General features: G+C 51.8%; 1 protein-coding gene across 1 annotated transcript in view; it reads left to right on the top strand.

Moving 5' to 3' along the window:
- The window catches only part of LOC137300226 (death-associated protein 1 homolog), a 28,809-nt gene that overhangs the window by 5,744 nt on the left and 5,603 nt on the right, over positions 1 to 17,462 (top strand). The window contains exons 2-3 of the mRNA XM_067969324.1: positions 8,614 to 8,713; positions 14,886 to 14,928. Of these exons, the coding sequence (XP_067825425.1) occupies positions 8,614 to 8,713; positions 14,886 to 14,928 (143 nt within the window). The remainder of the gene's footprint in view (positions 1 to 8,613; positions 8,714 to 14,885; positions 14,929 to 17,462) is intronic.

The raw sequence follows: 17,462 nt of genomic DNA on the forward strand, positions 1-17,462 counted from the left end.
TGAGAGGCTTTAGTTATGAGGAGTGACCGGAGAAACTGGGGCTCTTTACATTAGAGGAGAGCTGATGAAGGTGTTGAAATGTTTGTAAAGGTTGAAGACACACGAGCCCCACATGATGAAGCTAAAAGACGGTTTTGCTGTCTGGCTAAGGTTTGTTGAAAACAAGATCAGAATCCAGCTCTCACTCATTAGAACATGAGCAGCTCAACACTCAAAATGAAGATTAAGTCTGGAGAAATTTTTCTTAACCCTCAGATTGCTGACATGCCCAGTGTTGTGGTGAAGCTTCCAATCTGTAATATTACCTGGCTTTGTCTCCTTCAACTGCTGGTGAGCTTTTTGTGTATTTTATGGAACTTTGTTTGGATTTTAGGGAAATTCCAGTCTCCCTGGGCTGGACTGGTTTTGCTTGTTTTCAGATCATGCACAGAGACACTGAAACAAACCCTAACATTACAGTAATAAATCTACACAAACAGGAAGTGAGGGGTTTAGACCCCTAAACTACTAAATAAATGTTAAACATTAAAAAAAAAGTTAGACTCTTTACCTCTGCTTGTCCTGTCATCACTGCTTTCCCTGTTCCTTTCTTTCTATTACCTTCCCCCCGTGCTGTCACTCCCCTCAGCCCCAAATTGGCTTCATTACAAACAGTTGATGTTGTGACTGACCTGTGAGAGTGAGGCTGGGGGGAGCCAACTGCAGGCAGCGTGTACTTTTAAAGTTTTCTATAAAAGGCTTCCCTTTTCGGTTTTAAACCATTTCATTATCCACAGTCTCCATTTGGAGATTTTTTTTTTCGAAGTTGGTTTTCATTGGCTGAAAGCAGGCTGATTTTCCAACCAATCAAAGCCCCAGAACGACCTCCTTCATCAATCAGAATCTCCATGAGTTGCTTCTGACGCTGATACTTGTTCCCCAACAGAGTTCAGCTGCCGATATTCACTCGGGGTCTGAGGGTTTAAAGCAAGATGTGGGTAATTCAGATGGGAACTGCCCCCCCCCCGCAAAGCGGGAGGAAACCCCGAATCAGCCCAGAAAACTTAACGCGGGCAATATATTTTGATGCTCCATTCATTGGTTCCTGGTTTTCCCCTATTGATATTTGACAAATCATCGGTCACCAGTTTTTCTAAAATTAAAAGTCAGGGGTCCACAGAGAAGGCTGTTGCGAGGGGGATCGGGCAGTATAGATTGAGAGGGGGATCGGGCAGTATAGATTGCGAGGGAGTTCGGGCAGTATAGATTGAGAGGGGGTTCAGGCAGTATAGATTGCGAGGGGGTTCGGACAGTATAGATTGAGAGGGGGTTCGGGCAGTATAGATTGAGAGGGGGATCGGGCAGTATAGATTGCGAGGGAGTTCGGGCAGTATAGATTGCGAGGGGGATCGGGCAGTATAGATTGCGAGTGGGATCGGGCAGTATAGATTGAGAGGGGGTTCGGGCAGTATAGATTGAGAGGGGGATCGGGCAGTATAGATTGCGAGGGAGTTCGGGCAGTATAGATTGCGAGGGGGATCGGGCAGTATAGATTGCGAGGGGGATCGGGGAGTATAGATTGCGAGGGGGTTTGGGCAGTATAGATTGTGAGGGGGTTCGGGCAGTATAGATTGCGAGGGGGATCGGGCAGTATAGATTGCGAGGGGGTTTGGGCAGTATAGATTGCGAGGGGGATCGGGCAGTATAGATTGCGAGGGAGTTCGGGCAGTATAGATTGTGAGGGGGTTCGGGCAGTATAGATTGAGAGGGGGATCGGGCAGTACAGATTGAGAGGGGGTTCGGGCAGTATAGATTGTGAGGGGGTTCGGGCAGTATAGATTGAGAGGGGGATCGGGCAGTATAGATTGAGAGGGGGTTCGGGCAGTATAGATTGCGAGGGGGTTCGGGCAGAATAGATTGAGAGGGGGATCGGGCAGTATAGATTGCGAGGGGGATTGGGCAGTATAGATTGCGAGGGGGTTCGGGCAGAATAGATTGCGAGGGGGATCGGGCAGTATAGATTGCGAGGGGGTTTGGGCAGTATAGATTGCGAGGGGGAACGGGCAGAATAGATTGCGAGGGGGATCGGGCAGTATAGATTGCGAGGGAGTTCGGTCAGTATAGATTGCGAGGGGGATCGGGCAGTATAGATTGCGAGGGGGATCGGGGAGTATAGATTGCGAGGGGGTTTGGGCAGTATAGATTGCGAGGGGGATCGGGCAGTATGGATTGCGAGGGAGTTCGGGCAGTATAGATTGCGAGGGGGATCGGGCAGTATAGATTGAGAGGGGGTTCGGGCAGTATAGATTGTGAGGGGGTTCGGGCAGTATAGATTGAGAGGGGGATCGGGCAGTATAGATTGCGAGGGGGTTCGGGCAGAATAGATTGAGAGGGGGATCGGGCAGTATAGATTGCGAGGGGGATCGGGCAGTATAGATTGAGAGGGGGTTCGGGCAGTATAGATTGCGAGGGGGATCGGGCAGTATAGATTGCGAGGGGGATCGGGCAGTATAGATTGCGAGGGGGTTCGGGCAGAATAGATTGCGAGGGGGATCGGGCAGTATAGATTGCGAGGGGGATCGGGCAGTATAGATTGCGAGGGGGATCGGGGAGTATAGATTGCGAGGGGGATCGGGCAGTATAGATTGCGAGGGGGATCGGGCAGTTTAGATTGCGAGGGGGTTTGGGCAGTATAGATTGCGAGGGAGTTCGGGCAGTATAGATTGTGAGGGGGATCGGGCAGTATAGATTGCGAGGGGGATCGGGGAGTATAGATTGCGAGGGGGATCGGGCAGTATAGATTGCGAGGGGGATCGGGGAGTATAGATTGCGAGGGGGTTTGGGCAGTATAGATTGCGAGGGGGATCGGGCAGTATAGATTGAGAGGGGGTTCGGGCAGTATAGATTGTGAGGGGGTTCGGGCAGTATAGATTGCGAGGGGGATCGGGCAGTATAGATTGAGAGAGGGTTCGGGCAGTATAGATTGTGAGCGGGTTCGGGCAGTATAGATTGCGAGGGGGTTCGGGCAGAATAGATTGAGAGGGGGATCGGGCAGTATAGATTGCGAGGGGGATTGGGCAGTATAGATTGAGAGGGGGTTCGGGCAGTATAGATTGCGAGGGGGATCGGGCAGTATAGATTGCGAGGGGGATCGGGCAGTATAGATTGCGAGGGGGTTCGGGCAGAATAGATTGCGAGGGGGATCGGGCAGTATAGATTGCGAGGGGGATCGGGCAGTATAGATTGCGAGGGGGATCGGGCAGTATAGATTGCGAGGGGGATCGGGCAGTATAGATTGCGAGGGAGATCGGGCAGTATAGATTGCGAGGGGGATCGGGCAGTATAGATTGCGAGGGGGATCGGGCAGTATAGATTGCGAGGGGGTTCGGGCAGTATAGATTGCGAGGGGGATCGGGCAGTATAGATTGCGAGGGGGTTCGGGCAATATAGATTGCGAGGGGGGTCGGGCAGTATAGATTGCGAGTGGGATCGGGCAGTATAGATTGCGAGGGGGTTCGGGCAGTATAGATTGAGAGGGGGGGTCGGGCAGTATAGATTGAGAGGGGGTCGGGCAGTATAGATTGCGAGGGGGTTCGGGCAGTATAGATTGCGAGGGGGATCGGGCAGTATAGATTGCGAGGGGGTTCGGGCAGTATAGATTGCGAGGGGGTTCGGGCAGTATAGATTGCGAGGGGGTTCGGGCAGTATAGATTGCGAGGGGGATCGGGCAGTATAGATTGCGAGGGGGTTCGGGCAGTATAGATTGCGAGGGGGATCGGGCAGTATAGATTGCGAGGGGGATCGGGCAGTATAGATTGCGAGGGGGATCGGGCAGTACAGATTGCGAGGGGGATCGGGCAGTATAGATTGCGAGGGGGTTCGGGCAGAATAGATTGCGAGGGGGATCGGGCAGTATAGATTGCGAGGGGGATCGGGCAGTACAGATTGAGAGGGGGTCGGGCAGTATAGATTGCGATGGAGTTCGGGCAGTATAGATTGCGAGGGGGATCGGGCAGTACAGATTGTGAGGGGGTTCGGGCAGTATAGATTGCGAGGGGGATCAGGCAGTATAGATTGCGAGGGGGTTCGGGCAGTATAGATTGTGAGGGAGTTCGGGCAGTATAGATTGGGAGGGGGATCGGGCAGTATAGATTGCGAGGGGTTTCGGGCAGTATAGATTGAGAGGGGGTTCGGACAGTATAGATTGCGAGGGGGATCGGGCAGTATAGATTGCGAGGGGGATCGGGCAGTATAGATTGTGAGAGGGTTCGGGCAGTATAGATTGCGAGGGGGATCGGGCAGTATAGATTGCGAGGGGGTTCGGGCAGTATAGATTGCGAGGGGGATCGGGCAGTATAGATTGCGAGGGGGTTCGGGCAGTATAGATTGGGAGGGGGATCGGGCAGTATAGATTGCAAGGGGGATCAGGCAGTATAGATTGCGAGGGGGATCGGGCAGTATAGATTGAGAGAGGGTTCGGGCAGTATAGATTGTGAGCGGGTTCGGGCAGTATAGATTGCGAGGGGGTTCGGGCAGAATAGATTGAGAGGGGGATCGGGCAGTATAGATTGCGAGGGGGATTGGGCAGTATAGATTGAGAGGGGGTTCGGGCAGTATAGATTGCGAGGGGGATCGGGCAGTATAGATTGCGAGGGGGATCGGGCAGTATAGATTGCGAGGGGGTTCGGGCAGAATAGATTGCGAGGGGGATCGGGCAGTATAGATTGCGAGGGGGATCGGGCAGTATAGATTGCGAGGGGGATCGGGCAGTATAGATTGCGAGGGGGATCGGGCAGTATAGATTGCGAGGGAGATCGGGCAGTATAGATTGCGAGGGGGATCGGGCAGTATAGATTGCGAGGGGGATCGGGCAGTATAGATTGTGAGGGGGTTCGGGCAGTATAGATTGCGAGGGGGATCGGGCAGTATAGATTGCGAGGGGGTTCGGGCAATATAGATTGCGAGGGGGGTCGGGCAGTATAGATTGCGAGGGGGTTCGGGCAGTATAGATTGCGAGGGGGTTCGGGCAGTATAGATTGAGAGGGGGGGTCGGGCAGTATAGATTGAGAGGGGGTCGGGCAGTATAGATTGCGAGGGGGTTCGGGCAGAATAGATTGCGAGGGGGATCGGGCAGTATAGATTGCGAGGGGGTTCGGGCAGTATAGATTGCGAGGGGGTTCGGGCAGTATAGATTGAGAGGGGGATCGGGCAGTATAGATTGCGAGGGGGATCGGGCAGTACAGATTGCGAGGGGGATCGGGCAGTATAGATTGCGAGGGGGATCGGGCAGTATAGATTGTGAGAGGGTTCGGGCAGTATAGATTGCGAGGGGGATCGGGCAGTATAGATTGCGAGGGGGTTCGGGCAGTATAGATTGCGAGGGGGATCGGGCAGTATAGATTGCGAGGGGGTTCGGGCAGTATAGATTGGGAGGGGGATCGGGCAGTATAGATTGCAAGGGGGATCAGGCAGTATAGATTGCGAGGGGGATCGGGCAGTATAGATTGAGAGGGGGTTCGGGCAGTATAGATTGCGAGGGGGTTCGGGCAGTATAGATTGCGAGGGGGTTCGGGCAGTATAGATTGCGAGGGGGATCGGGCAGTATAGATTGCGAGGGGGATCGGGCAGTATAGATTGCGAGGGGGATCGGGCAGTACAGATTGCGAGGGGGATCGGGCAGTATAGATTGCGAGGGGGTTCGGGCAGAATAGATTGCGAGGGGGATCGGGCAGTATAGATTGCGAGGGGGATCGGGCAGTACAGATTGAGAGGGGGTCGGGCAGTATAGATTGCGAGGGAGTTCGGGCAGTATAGATTGCGAGGGGGATCGGGCAGTACAGATTGTGAGGGGGATCGGGCAGTATAGATTGCGAGGGGGATCGGGCAGTATAGATTGTGAGGGGGTTCGGGCAGTATAGATTGCGAGGGGGATCGGGCAGTATAGATTGCGAGGGGGTTCGGGCAGTATAGATTGTGAGGGAGTTCGGGCAGTATAGATTGGGAGGGGGATCGGGCAGTATAGATTGCGAGCGGTTTCGGGCAGTATAGATTGAGAGGGGGTTCGGACAGTATAGATTGCGAGGGGGATCGGGCAGTATAGATTGCAAGGGGGATCAGGCAGTATAGATTGCGAGGGGGATCGGGCAGTATAGATTGCGAGGGGGTTCGGGCAGAATAGATTGCGAGGGGGATCGGGCAGTACAGATTGCGAGGGGGAACGGGCAGTATAGATTGCGAGGGGGAACGGGCAGTATAGATTGCGAGGGGGAACGGGCAGTATAGATTGAGAGGGGGATCGGGCAGTATAGATTGCGAGGGGGAACGGGCAGTATAGATTGCGAGGGGGATCGGGCAGTATAGATTGCGAGGGGGATCGGGGAGTATAGATTGCGAGGGGGTTCGGGCAGTATAGATTGCGAGGGGGAACGGGCAGTATAGATTGCGAGGGGGATCGGGCAGTATAGATTGCGAGGGGGTTCGGGCAGTATAGATTGGGAGGGGGATCGGGCAGTATAGATTGCAAGGGGGATCAGGCAGTATAGATTGCGAGGGGGATCGGGCAGTATAGATTGAGAGGGGGTTCGGGCAGTATAGATTGCGAGGGGGTTCGGGCAGTATAGATTGCGAGGGGGTTCGGGCAGTATAGATTGCGAGGGGGATCGGGCAGTATAGATTGCGAGGGGGATCGGGCAGTATAGATTGCGAGGGGGATCGGGCAGTACAGATTGCGAGGGGGATCGGGCAGTATAGATTGCGAGGGGGTTCGGGCAGAATAGATTGCGAGGGGGATCGGGCAGTATAGATTGCGAGGGGGATCGGGCAGTACAGATTGAGAGGGGGTCGGGCAGTATAGATTGCGAGGGAGTTCGGGCAGTATAGATTGCGAGGGGGATCGGGCAGTACAGATTGTGAGGGGGATCGGGCAGTATAGATTGCGAGGGGGATCGGACAGTATAGATTGTGAGGGGGTTCGGGCAGTATAGATTGCGAGGGGGATCGGGCAGTATAGATTGCGAGGGGGTTCGGGCAGTATAGATTGTGAGGGAGTTCGGGCAGTATAGATTGGGAGGGGGATCGGGCAGTATAGATTGCGAGCGGTTTCGGGCAGTATAGATTGAGAGGGGGTTCGGACAGTATAGATTGCGAGGGGGATCGGGCAGTATAGATTGCAAGGGGGATCGGGCAGTATAGATTGCGAGGGGGATCGGGCAGTATAGATTGCGAGGGGGTTCGGGCAGAATAGATTGCGAGGGGGATCGGGCAGTACAGATTGCGAGGGGGAACGGGCAGTATAGATTGCGAGGGGGAACGGGCAGTATAGATTGCGAGGGGGAACGGGCAGTATAGATTGAGAGGGGGATCGGGCAGTATAGATTGCGAGGGGGAACGGGCAGTATAGATTGCGAGGGGGATCGGGCAGTATAGATTGCGAGGGGGATCGGGGAGTATAGATTGCGAGGGGGTTCGGGCAGTATAGATTGCGAGGGGGAACGGGCAGTATAGATTGCGAGGGGGATCGGGCAGTATGAATTGTGAGGGGGATCGGGCAGTATAGATTGTGAGGGGGATCGGGCAGTATGGATTGCGAGGGGGTTCGGGCAGTATAGATTGCGAGGGGGATCGGGCAGTATAGATTGCGAGGGGGATCGGGCAGTATAGATTGCGAGGGGGATCGGGCAATATAGATTGAGAGGGGGATCGGGCAGTATGGATTGCGAGGGGGATCGGGCAGTATAGATTGCGAGGGGGATCGGGCAGTATGGATTGCGAGGGGGTTCGGGCAGTATAGATTGAGAGGGGGATCGGGCAGTATAGATTGTGAGGGGGATTACAAGGCAGGGCTGCTGGTGCACCCTGGCGTGCAGGCTAAACAATTACCTGTCTATTTATATCGCACCATCCACGCTGGGCACTGCAAACAGTGAATGGAGTCGGCAGTGTTTGTTTGGAAGAGAGAATGAGTCTGCGACCAATGTTATCAGAATGGAAAGGATCCAACTATCTGGGGAGACTGAACAGGCTGGGACTCTTTTCCCTCGAAAAGAATAGGCTGAGGGGTGACCTGATTGGGGTCTTTAAAATTCTGAAGGGGCTCGATTGGGTGGATGTGGAGAAATTTTTTCCACTTGTGTGGGCGGCCAGGACAAGTGAGTCACTAACAGATCAAATGAAGAATTTCGGAGTAATTTCTTTACACAGAGAGTGAGTGGTGAGAATGTGGAACTCGCTGTCATGAGTGTTTGGAGCAGAGAGCAGTGATTTATTTAAACGGAGGTTTGATCCATACACGAGGGAGAGGGATTATGGGGGCAGGGTGGGAAGAGGGAATTAGAGTGGGAGGAGGCTCATGTGCAGTATAAACACCAGCATAGGCCAGATGGGCCAAATGGCCTGTTGCTGTGCTGTAAATTCTGTGTAATTTGGAGAACTCAAGAGGGAATGTCTGTGATAATCTGAATATTGAACTGAGTCATTTTGTGTCTTGTGTTTTTCAGTGAGTCTCTACCGTTTAAATAGCAGGACAGGGGCCTAATGTTTGGGAGCATGAACCTCATTGACTAAAGGAGAAGATTTTAGTGTTTCCTGTTGTTTGTGCCTTACACTAATTGTCCTTTAAATGTCTTTCTCCCCCAGTCAAAGCGGGAGGCATGAGAATTGTCCGAAAACATCATAACAGTGGAGACACCCAGAGCCACGAGAAGGAGAAAGACAGCAAGGAATTCGAGAGCAGCAGGTGAGGTCTGGCTGGCACTCGGAAACTGTGCGGCACTGAGCCATTCAGCCCATCCCCAGTCTGTGCCCATCTCCCCTGGGGAGGCAGTGAGGGGGCTGCAATTGTCCCAGTAACCTGGTCTGGTTAGGGGCAGCAGCCAGGGTTCCTGCTCCTGATCTCTGTCTGGTCATCACTGCTGGAAGGAATCTGCGTCTGGACTTGGAGTGAGGTCAGGATCGGGCAGGGCTGTGATGCCCTCTACAGTTGAATAGTCTGATGACAATCGCTGTGTCGGCTTCCCACAGAACCCCCAAATCACCTCACTGAACCCCCAAACCTCCTCACTGAAACCTCAAATCACCACTCTGATTGGGTGAGATGAAGATGGGCGGGAGGAGGCTTGTGTGGAGCATAAACACTGGCACTGTTGGGCCGAATGGCCTGTTTCTGTGCTGCCCATTCTATGTAAAATCCTTCCAGAGATGTTTCATTCCCTCAAAAGCACCTTCCTGATTAGTCCAGTCCATTGGGAGGTCGGATTGAATTCTGGGCCTCTCCACATCTTGCATGGTGCAGGGACTAAAGTCGAACCTGAAACCAGTTTCACTTTCACTCATTCTCTGAGCTACAGGGTGAACAAACGCCAACATGCTGACCTCATTCTGCAGAGCAATGGTTACCCAACTCTTCCCAAACACTGCGGTCACAACACAGCTTTACTCACTGCCCAGTGTCTCAGCCCCCTCTCTGTGGGGAGCTGTCCTTTGTCCGCTGAGGGGCTTTACACTGTATGGGACTGGACCTGGTGTCAGGCCCCTTGGTGTGAAGACACAGAGCTCCAGCTCCTAGTGCCTCTCATGTAGAGAAAGTTCAGCCTGCTTTGCAGGGGAGAGACCAAAGCATCGTCAAAAAGACAGGTGTTAGGAGATGTCCAGCTGCAGTAGAGGTGTAGCACACAGGGGGTAAAAGGGGAACGATCCACACCCGTCTGGGACTGTACGGCCCCGTGTGTGTCTCAGTGTCAGCTCCTGTACATGTACAGCACACAGGGGGTAAAAGGGGAACGATTCACACCCGTCTGGGACTGTACGGCCCGTGTGTGTCTCAGTGTCAGCTCCTGTACATGTACAGTACACAGGGGGTAAAAGGGGAACGATTCACTCCCGTCTGGGACTGTACGGCCCCGTGTGTGTCTCAGTGTCAGCTCCTGTACATGTACAGCACACAGGGGGTAAAAGGGGAACGATCCACACCCGTCTGGGACTGTACGGCCCATGTGTGTCTCAGTGTCAGCTCCTGTACATGTACAGTACACAGGGGGTAAAAGGGGAACGATCCACACCCGTCTGGGACTGTACGGCCCGTGTGTGTCTCAGTGTCAGCTCCTGTACATGTACAGCACACAGGGGGTAAAAGGGGAACGATCCACACCCGTCTGGGACTGTACGGCCCGTGTGTGTCTCAGTGTCAGCTCCTGTACATGTACAGCACACAGGGGGTAAAAGGGGAACGATCCACACCCGTCTGGGACTGTACGGCCCGTGTGTGTCTCAGTGTCAGCTCCTGTACATGTACAGCACACAGGGGGTAAAAGGGAACGATCCACACCCGTCTGGGACTGTACGGCCCCGTGTGTGTCTCAGTGTCAGCTCCTGTACATGTACAGTACACAGTGGGTAAAAGGGAACGATCCACACCCGTCTGGGACTGTACGGCCCGTGTGTGTCTCAGTGTCAGCTCCTGTACATGTACAGTACACAGTGGGTAAAAGGGAACGATTCACACCCGTCTGGGACTGTACGGCCCGTGTGTGTCTCAGTGTCAGCTCCTGTACATGTACAGCACACAGTGGGTAAAAGGGAACGATTCACACCCGTCTGGGACTGTACGGCCCGTGTGTGTCTCAGTGTCAGCTCCTGTACATGTTCAGCACACAGTGGGTAAAAGGGAACGATTCACACCCATTTTGCTTGCTGTTCTCTGTTTAATATACAGGGGCTGCTATCCTCTCATTCTCTGGTTCTTTACCCTTAGTTATGGCTGGTTGCATACAGAACAAGCTACCAGTCTTGGTGGTTTTTCAACAGTGGTCTGATACCACAAGCTTGCATTGAGTAAAGGTTATCGTGATTCTGGCTTTCACTAGTGGGGCTGTCCTTACCCAGGAGAGAGAGAATTTACGGGAAGGCAGAGGGGGTGTGAGCTGCTGTGGTCGGATCTGAACTCTGAAGATTGTGGTGTTACCTGAGACACAACATGCAGTCTGTGCTTCTGAAGACCCTTCAGGGAACTGGAGTGAGTTCTGCGAAAGGAAATCGGTCATGAGGTTTCACTTTCTCATGAGATGTTAATCTCACCATAGTCCCTGCACTTCCCCCCACCCGCCGAGGGCCAGACACTAACCAATCCCCTGAGGGAGTTGTTCTCCAGCAAGACCACCTCCCTTTGTTTGGAAATGCTCTCCTCTCCTCTCCTCTCCTGAAGGCATTGATTCTTGGTTTCCATTGGCGTTTGTTCCTTCCAATCCTTCACACAACAATTTACAAATTTATAAATTGCCTTTAACATGGAAAAACGTCCCAAGGCGAAATCGGACAAAAATGGACACCAAGCCAAAAAAAGGAGATATTCTCGTTGGGTGAGGAGGGTTTGAAGGAGGAGAGGCAGGTGGAAGGACCTCATCCAGCTTGTGCTGCCATGGGGACCCACAAACCCCCATCACAGCCTCAAATGACCAGAGATTTTGCCTCCATTCCCCCTCCCGGGTCCAGATTAATCACTCCGTGCACTGAGGCACTTCCGACACCAATCCTGAAAATAACTTTTCCCAGTTTGTTCCCGTGTCGCTTTGTCCTGCAGTTTTGATTTAACTTAATTTAAACTTTAACTTAGCTCGGTCTCAGGATTAACCTCTTCTCTTCCACCGAGTGCCTTAAATATTCTGTTGAAACAACCTGAAAGAATCTAAGCAACAGAGGAAGAAAGCCAGTTATTTCCTGATGGTTTTTCTGACCTTGATAACCCGGCCTCTCCGTACCTGAGTGTTTACAGTCACCTGTTGGCCGAGAGCATCAAACCGTCAGCAACAGCAATTAGCCGGGAGTGGGTGGGTAAAGGAGGGGATTGGATACTTTTTTATTTATTCGTTCATGGGATGTGGGCGTCGCTGGCGAGGCCGGCATTTATTGCCCATCCCTAATTGCCCTTGAGAAGGTGGTGGTGAGCCGCCTTCTTGAACCGCTGCAGTCCGTGTGGTGACGGTTCTCCCACAGTGCTGTTAGGAAGGGAGTTCCAGGATTTTGACCCAGCGACGATGAAGGAACGGCGATATATTTCCAAGTCGGGATGGTGTGTGACTTGGAGGGGAACGTGCAGGTGGTGTTGTTCCCATGTGCCTGCTGCTCTTGTCCTTCTAGGTGGTAGAGGTCGCGGGTTTGGGAGGTGCTGTCGAAGAAGCCTTGGCGAGTTGCTGCAGTGCATCCTGTGGATGGTACACACTGCAGCCACAGTGCGCCGGTGATGAAGGGAGTGAATGTTTAGGGTGGTGGATGGGGTGCCAATCAAGCGGGCTGCTTTGTCCTGGATGGTGTCGAGCTTCTTGAGTGTTGTTGGAGCTGCACTTATCCAGCCAGTGGAGAGTATTCCATCACACTCCTGACTTGTGCCTTGTAGATGGTGGAAAGGCTTTGGGGAGTCAGGAGGTGAGTCACTCGCCACAGAATACCCAGCCTCTGACCTGCTCTCGTAGCCACAGTATTTATATGGCTGGTCCAGTTCAGTTTCTGGTCAATGGTGACCCCCAGGATGTTGATGGTGGGGGATTCGGCGATGGTAATGCCGTTGAATGTCAAGGGGAGGTGGTTAGACTTTCTCTTGTTGGAGATGGTCATTGCCTGGCACTTATCTGGCGCGAATGTTACTTGCCACTTATGAGCCCAAGCCTGGATGTTGTCCAGGTCTTGCTGCATGCGGGCTCGGACTGCTTCATTATCTGAGGGGTTGCGAATGGAACTGAACACTGTGCAGTCATCAGCGAACATCCCCATTTCTGACCTTATGATGGAGGGAAGGTCATTGATGAAGCAGCTGAAGATGGTTGGGCCTAGGACACTGCCCTGAGGAACTCCTGCAGCAATGCCCTGGGGCTGAGATGATTGGCCTCCAACAACCACTACCATCTTCCTTTGTTTCAGGTATGACTCCAGCCACTGGAGAGTTTTCCCCCCGATTCCCATGGACTTCAATTTTACTAGGGCTCCTTGGTGCCACACTCGGTCAAATGCTGCCTTGATGTCAAGGGCAGTCACTCTCACCTCACCTCTGGAATTCAGCTCTTTTGTCCATGTTTGGACCAAGGCTGTAATGAGGTCTGGAGCCGAGTGGTCCTGGCGGAACCCAAACTGAGCATCGGTGAGCAGGTTATTGGTGAGTAAGTGCCGCTTGATAGCACTGTCGACGACACCTTCCATCACTTTGCTGATGATTGAGAGTAGACTGATGGGGCGGTAATTGGCCGGATTGGATTTGTCCTGCTTTTTGTGGACAGGACATACCTGTGCAATTTTCCACATTGTCGGGTAGATGCCAGTGTTGTAGCTGTAGTGGAACAGTTTGGCTAGAGGCGCAGCTAGTTCTGGAGCACAAGTCTTCAGCACTACAGCTGGGATGTTGTCGGGGCCCATAGCCTTTGCTGTATCCAGTGCACTCAGCCGATTCATCGCCACTCAACATCGCCCCCCACCCCCCGGATAACCCACTGGAAGTGACTTCAAGCAACATCTGTCCTGATGTGGGTGCAAATGCAGAGCGCAGGGTGCACCATCACTGAATAACTTGCTCAGTTGTGTTGACCGACTTTTGAATCAGAACCTCATGGATGCACAATAGTGCACGGACTGTGTGAGGAACCGTAAAGTGTGTTTACACCAATCTGACCAGTGGGTCACACTCTCGCCTCTGAGTCAGAAGGTCGTGGGGTCAAGTCCCACTCCAAAGGCTTGAGCACAAAATCCAGGCTGACACTCCCAGTGCAGTACTGAGGGAGTGCCGCACTGTCGGAGGGTCAGTACTGAGGGAGCGCCGCACTGTCGGAGGGTCAGTACTGAGGGAGCGCCGCACTGTCGGAGGGTCAGTACTGAGGGAGCGCCGCACTGTCGGAGGGTCAGTACTGAGGGAGTGCCGCACTGTCGGAGGGTCAGTACTGAGGGAGCGCCGCACTGTCGGAGGGTCAGTACTGAGGGAGTGCCGCACTGTCAGAGGGTCAGTACTGAGGGAGCGCTGCACTGTCGGAGGGTCAGTACTGAGGGAGTGCTGCACTGTCGGAGGGTCAGTACTGAGGGAGCGCCGCACTGTCAGAGGGTCAGTACTGAGGGAGCACTGCACTGTCGGAGGGTCAGTACTGAGGGAGTGCTGCACTGTCAGAGGGTCAGTACTGAGGGAGTGCTGCACTGTCAGAGGGTCAGTACTGAGGGAGCACTGCACTGTCAGAGGGTCAGTACTGAGGGAGCACTGCGCTGTTGGAGGGTCAGTACTGAGGGAGTGCTGCACTGTCGGAGGGTCAGTACTGAGGGAGCACTGCACTGTCAGAGGGTCAGTACTGAGGGAGCACTGCACTGTCGGAGGGTCAGTACTGAGGGAGCGCTGCACTGTCGGAGGGCCAGTACTGAGGGAGCGCTGCACTGTCGGAAGGTCAGTACTGAGGGAGCGCTGCACTGTCGGAGGGTCAGTACTGAGGGAGCGCCGCACTGTCGGAGGGTCAGTACTGAGGGAGCGCCGCACTGTCGGAGGGTCAGTACTGAGGGAGCGCTGCACCGACAGAGGTGTCGTCTTTCAGATGAGATGTTAAACCAAAGCCCCGTCTGCCCCCTCAGATGGACGTAAAGACCCCACGGCCACTATTTCGAAGAAGGGCAGGGGGAGTTCTCCCCGCTATCCTGGGCCAATATTTTTTCCTCAACCAACATCACAAACAGATGATCTGGTCATTATCACATTGCTGTTTGTGGGATCTTGCTGTGTAAAAATTAACTGCCACATTTCCTATATTGCAATAGTGACTACACTTCAAAAGTACTTCATTGGCTGTGAAGCTCTTTGGGACGTCCTGAGGATGTGAAAGGCGCTATATAAATGCAAGTCTTTCTTTCCAGTTGACACTTCCCACACCACTAATCTTTGGTTCTTCTCTTTCCAGCCCACCCAAACAAACAATCATTATCTCGGGAGCCATCACCAGGGTAAGTGCCTCCTGGTTTTAAAATCCATTTCTAAAATCTCCCTGCAGTGAACTCAGCTCTGCCCTTTCACCTCTGGAACCTGGGGTCAAATCCAACCCACACAGATGGGAGACAAGTTTCCTCTCTCTGTTGACCGTACTTGAAATCAGTTGTGCAGTTAGATTAGTTCCAGGATGTTTTAATTTTGTGCTGCATTAGTACATTAGTACTCTGTATCAAAGGAACATAGAAACATAGGAAATAGGAGCAGGAGTAGGCCATTCGGCCCTTCGAGCCTGCTCCGCCATTCAGTATCATCATGGCTGCTCCTCTATCTCAATACCATATTCCCGCTCTCTCCCCATACCCCTTGATGCCTTTTGTGTCTAGAAATCTATCTATCTCCTTCTCAAATATATTCAGTGACTGAGCCTCCACAGCTTTCTGTGGTAGAGAATTCCACAGGTTCACCACCCTCTGAGTGAAGAAATTTCTCTTCATCTCAGTCCTAAATGTCCCACCCTGTATCCTGAGGCTGTGACCCCTCGTTCTGGACCACCCCCCAGCCAGGGGAAACATCCTCCCTGCAGTCTGTCTAGCCCTGTCAGAATTTTATATGTTTCAATGAGATCCCCTCTCATTCTTCTAAATTCGAGTGAATACAGGCCGAGTCGACCCAATCTCTCCTCATACGACAGTCCTGCCATCCCAGGAATCAGTCTGGTGAACCTTTGCTGCACTCCCTCTATGGCAAGTATATCCTTTCTTAGGTAAGGAGACCAAAACTGCACACAATACTCCAGGTATGATCTCACCAAGGCCCTGTATAACTGCAGAATGACATCCTTGCTCCTGTACTCAAATCCTCTTGCAATGAAGGCCAACATACCATTTGCCTTCCTAACTGCTTGCTGCATCTGCATATTTGCTTTCAGTGACTGGTGTACAAGGACACCCAGATCCCTTTGTACATCAACATTCCCCAGTCTATCACCATTTAAATAATACTCTGCCTCTCTGTTTTTCCTTCCGATGTGGATAACTTCACATTTATCCACATTATACTGCATCTGCCATGTATTTGCCCACTCACTCAACTTGTCTAAATCACCTTGAAGCCTCTTTGCATCCTCCTCACAACTCACAATCTCACCTAGTTTTGTGTTGTTAGCAAACTTGGAAATATTACATTTGGTTCCCTCATCCAAATCATTGATCTATATTGTGAATAGCTGGGGCCCAAGCACTGATCCCTGCGGTACCCCACTAGTCACCGCCTGCCACCCGGAAAAAGACCCGTTTATTCCTACTCTCTGTTTCCTGTCTGTTAACCAATTCTCAATCCATGCCAGTATATTACCACCAATCCCATGTGCTTTAATTTTGCACACTAACCTCTTATGTGGGATTTTATCAAAGGCCTTCTGAAAATCCAAATACACCACATCCACTGGTTCTCCCTTATCTATTCTACCAGTTACATCCTCAAAAAACTCCAGTAGGTTTGTCAAACATGATTTCCCTTTCATAAACCCATGCTGACTTTATCCAATCCCGTTAATGCCCTCCAAGTGTTCTGTTATCACATCTTTTATAATAGACTCTAGCATTTTCCCCACTACTGATGTTAGGCTAACTGGTCTGTAATTCCCTGTTTTCTCTCTCCTTCTTTTTTTAAATAGTGGGGTTACATTTGCCACCCTCCAATCTGCAGGAACTGTTCCAGAGTCTATAGAATTTTGGAAGATGACAACTAATGCATCCACTATTTCCATGGCTACCTCTTTTAGTACTCTGGGATGCAGATTATCAGGTCCTGGGGATTTATCGGCTTTCAGTCCCATTAATTTCTCCAGCACTATTTTTTTACTAATACTAATTTCCTTTAATTCCTCCTTCTCACTGGACCCTTGGTTTCCTAGCATTTCTGGCAAATTATTTGTGTCCTCTTCCGTGAAGACAGAACCAAAGTATTTGTTTAATTGCTCTGCCATTTCCTTGTTCCCCAATATAAATTCTCCCATTTCTGACTGTAAGGGACTGACATTTGTCTTCACTAATCTTTTTCTTTTTACATACTTGTAGAAGCTTTTACAGTCAGTTTTTATGTTCCCTGCTAGTTTACTCTCATACTCTATTTTTCCTCTTAATCAATCTGTTGGTCCTTGTTTTGCTGAATTCTAAACTGCTCCCAATCCTCAGGCTTGCTACTTTTTCTGGCAACTTTATATGACTCCTCCTTGGATCTAATACTATCCTTAATTTTTTTTGTTAGCCCTGGTTGGGCCGCTTTTCCTTTTGTGCCTTTGCGCCAGAAAGGAATGTATAATTGTTGCAATTCATGCATTCGTTCCTTAAATATCAGCCATTGCCTGTCCACCGTCATGGCTTTTAATGAAGCTTCCCAATCTATCATAGCCAGCTCACTCCTCATACCTTCGTAGTTTCCTTTGTTTAGATTTAGGACCCTAGTTTTGGATTGGACTACTTCACTTTCCATCTTAATGAAGAATTGTATCATGTTATGTTCACTCTTCCTTAAGGACCCCGCACAA

This window comes from Heptranchias perlo, chromosome 30, assembly GCF_035084215.1.
Source record: "Heptranchias perlo isolate sHepPer1 chromosome 30, sHepPer1.hap1, whole genome shotgun sequence".
Taxonomy (NCBI): domain Eukaryota; kingdom Metazoa; phylum Chordata; class Chondrichthyes; order Hexanchiformes; family Hexanchidae; genus Heptranchias; species Heptranchias perlo.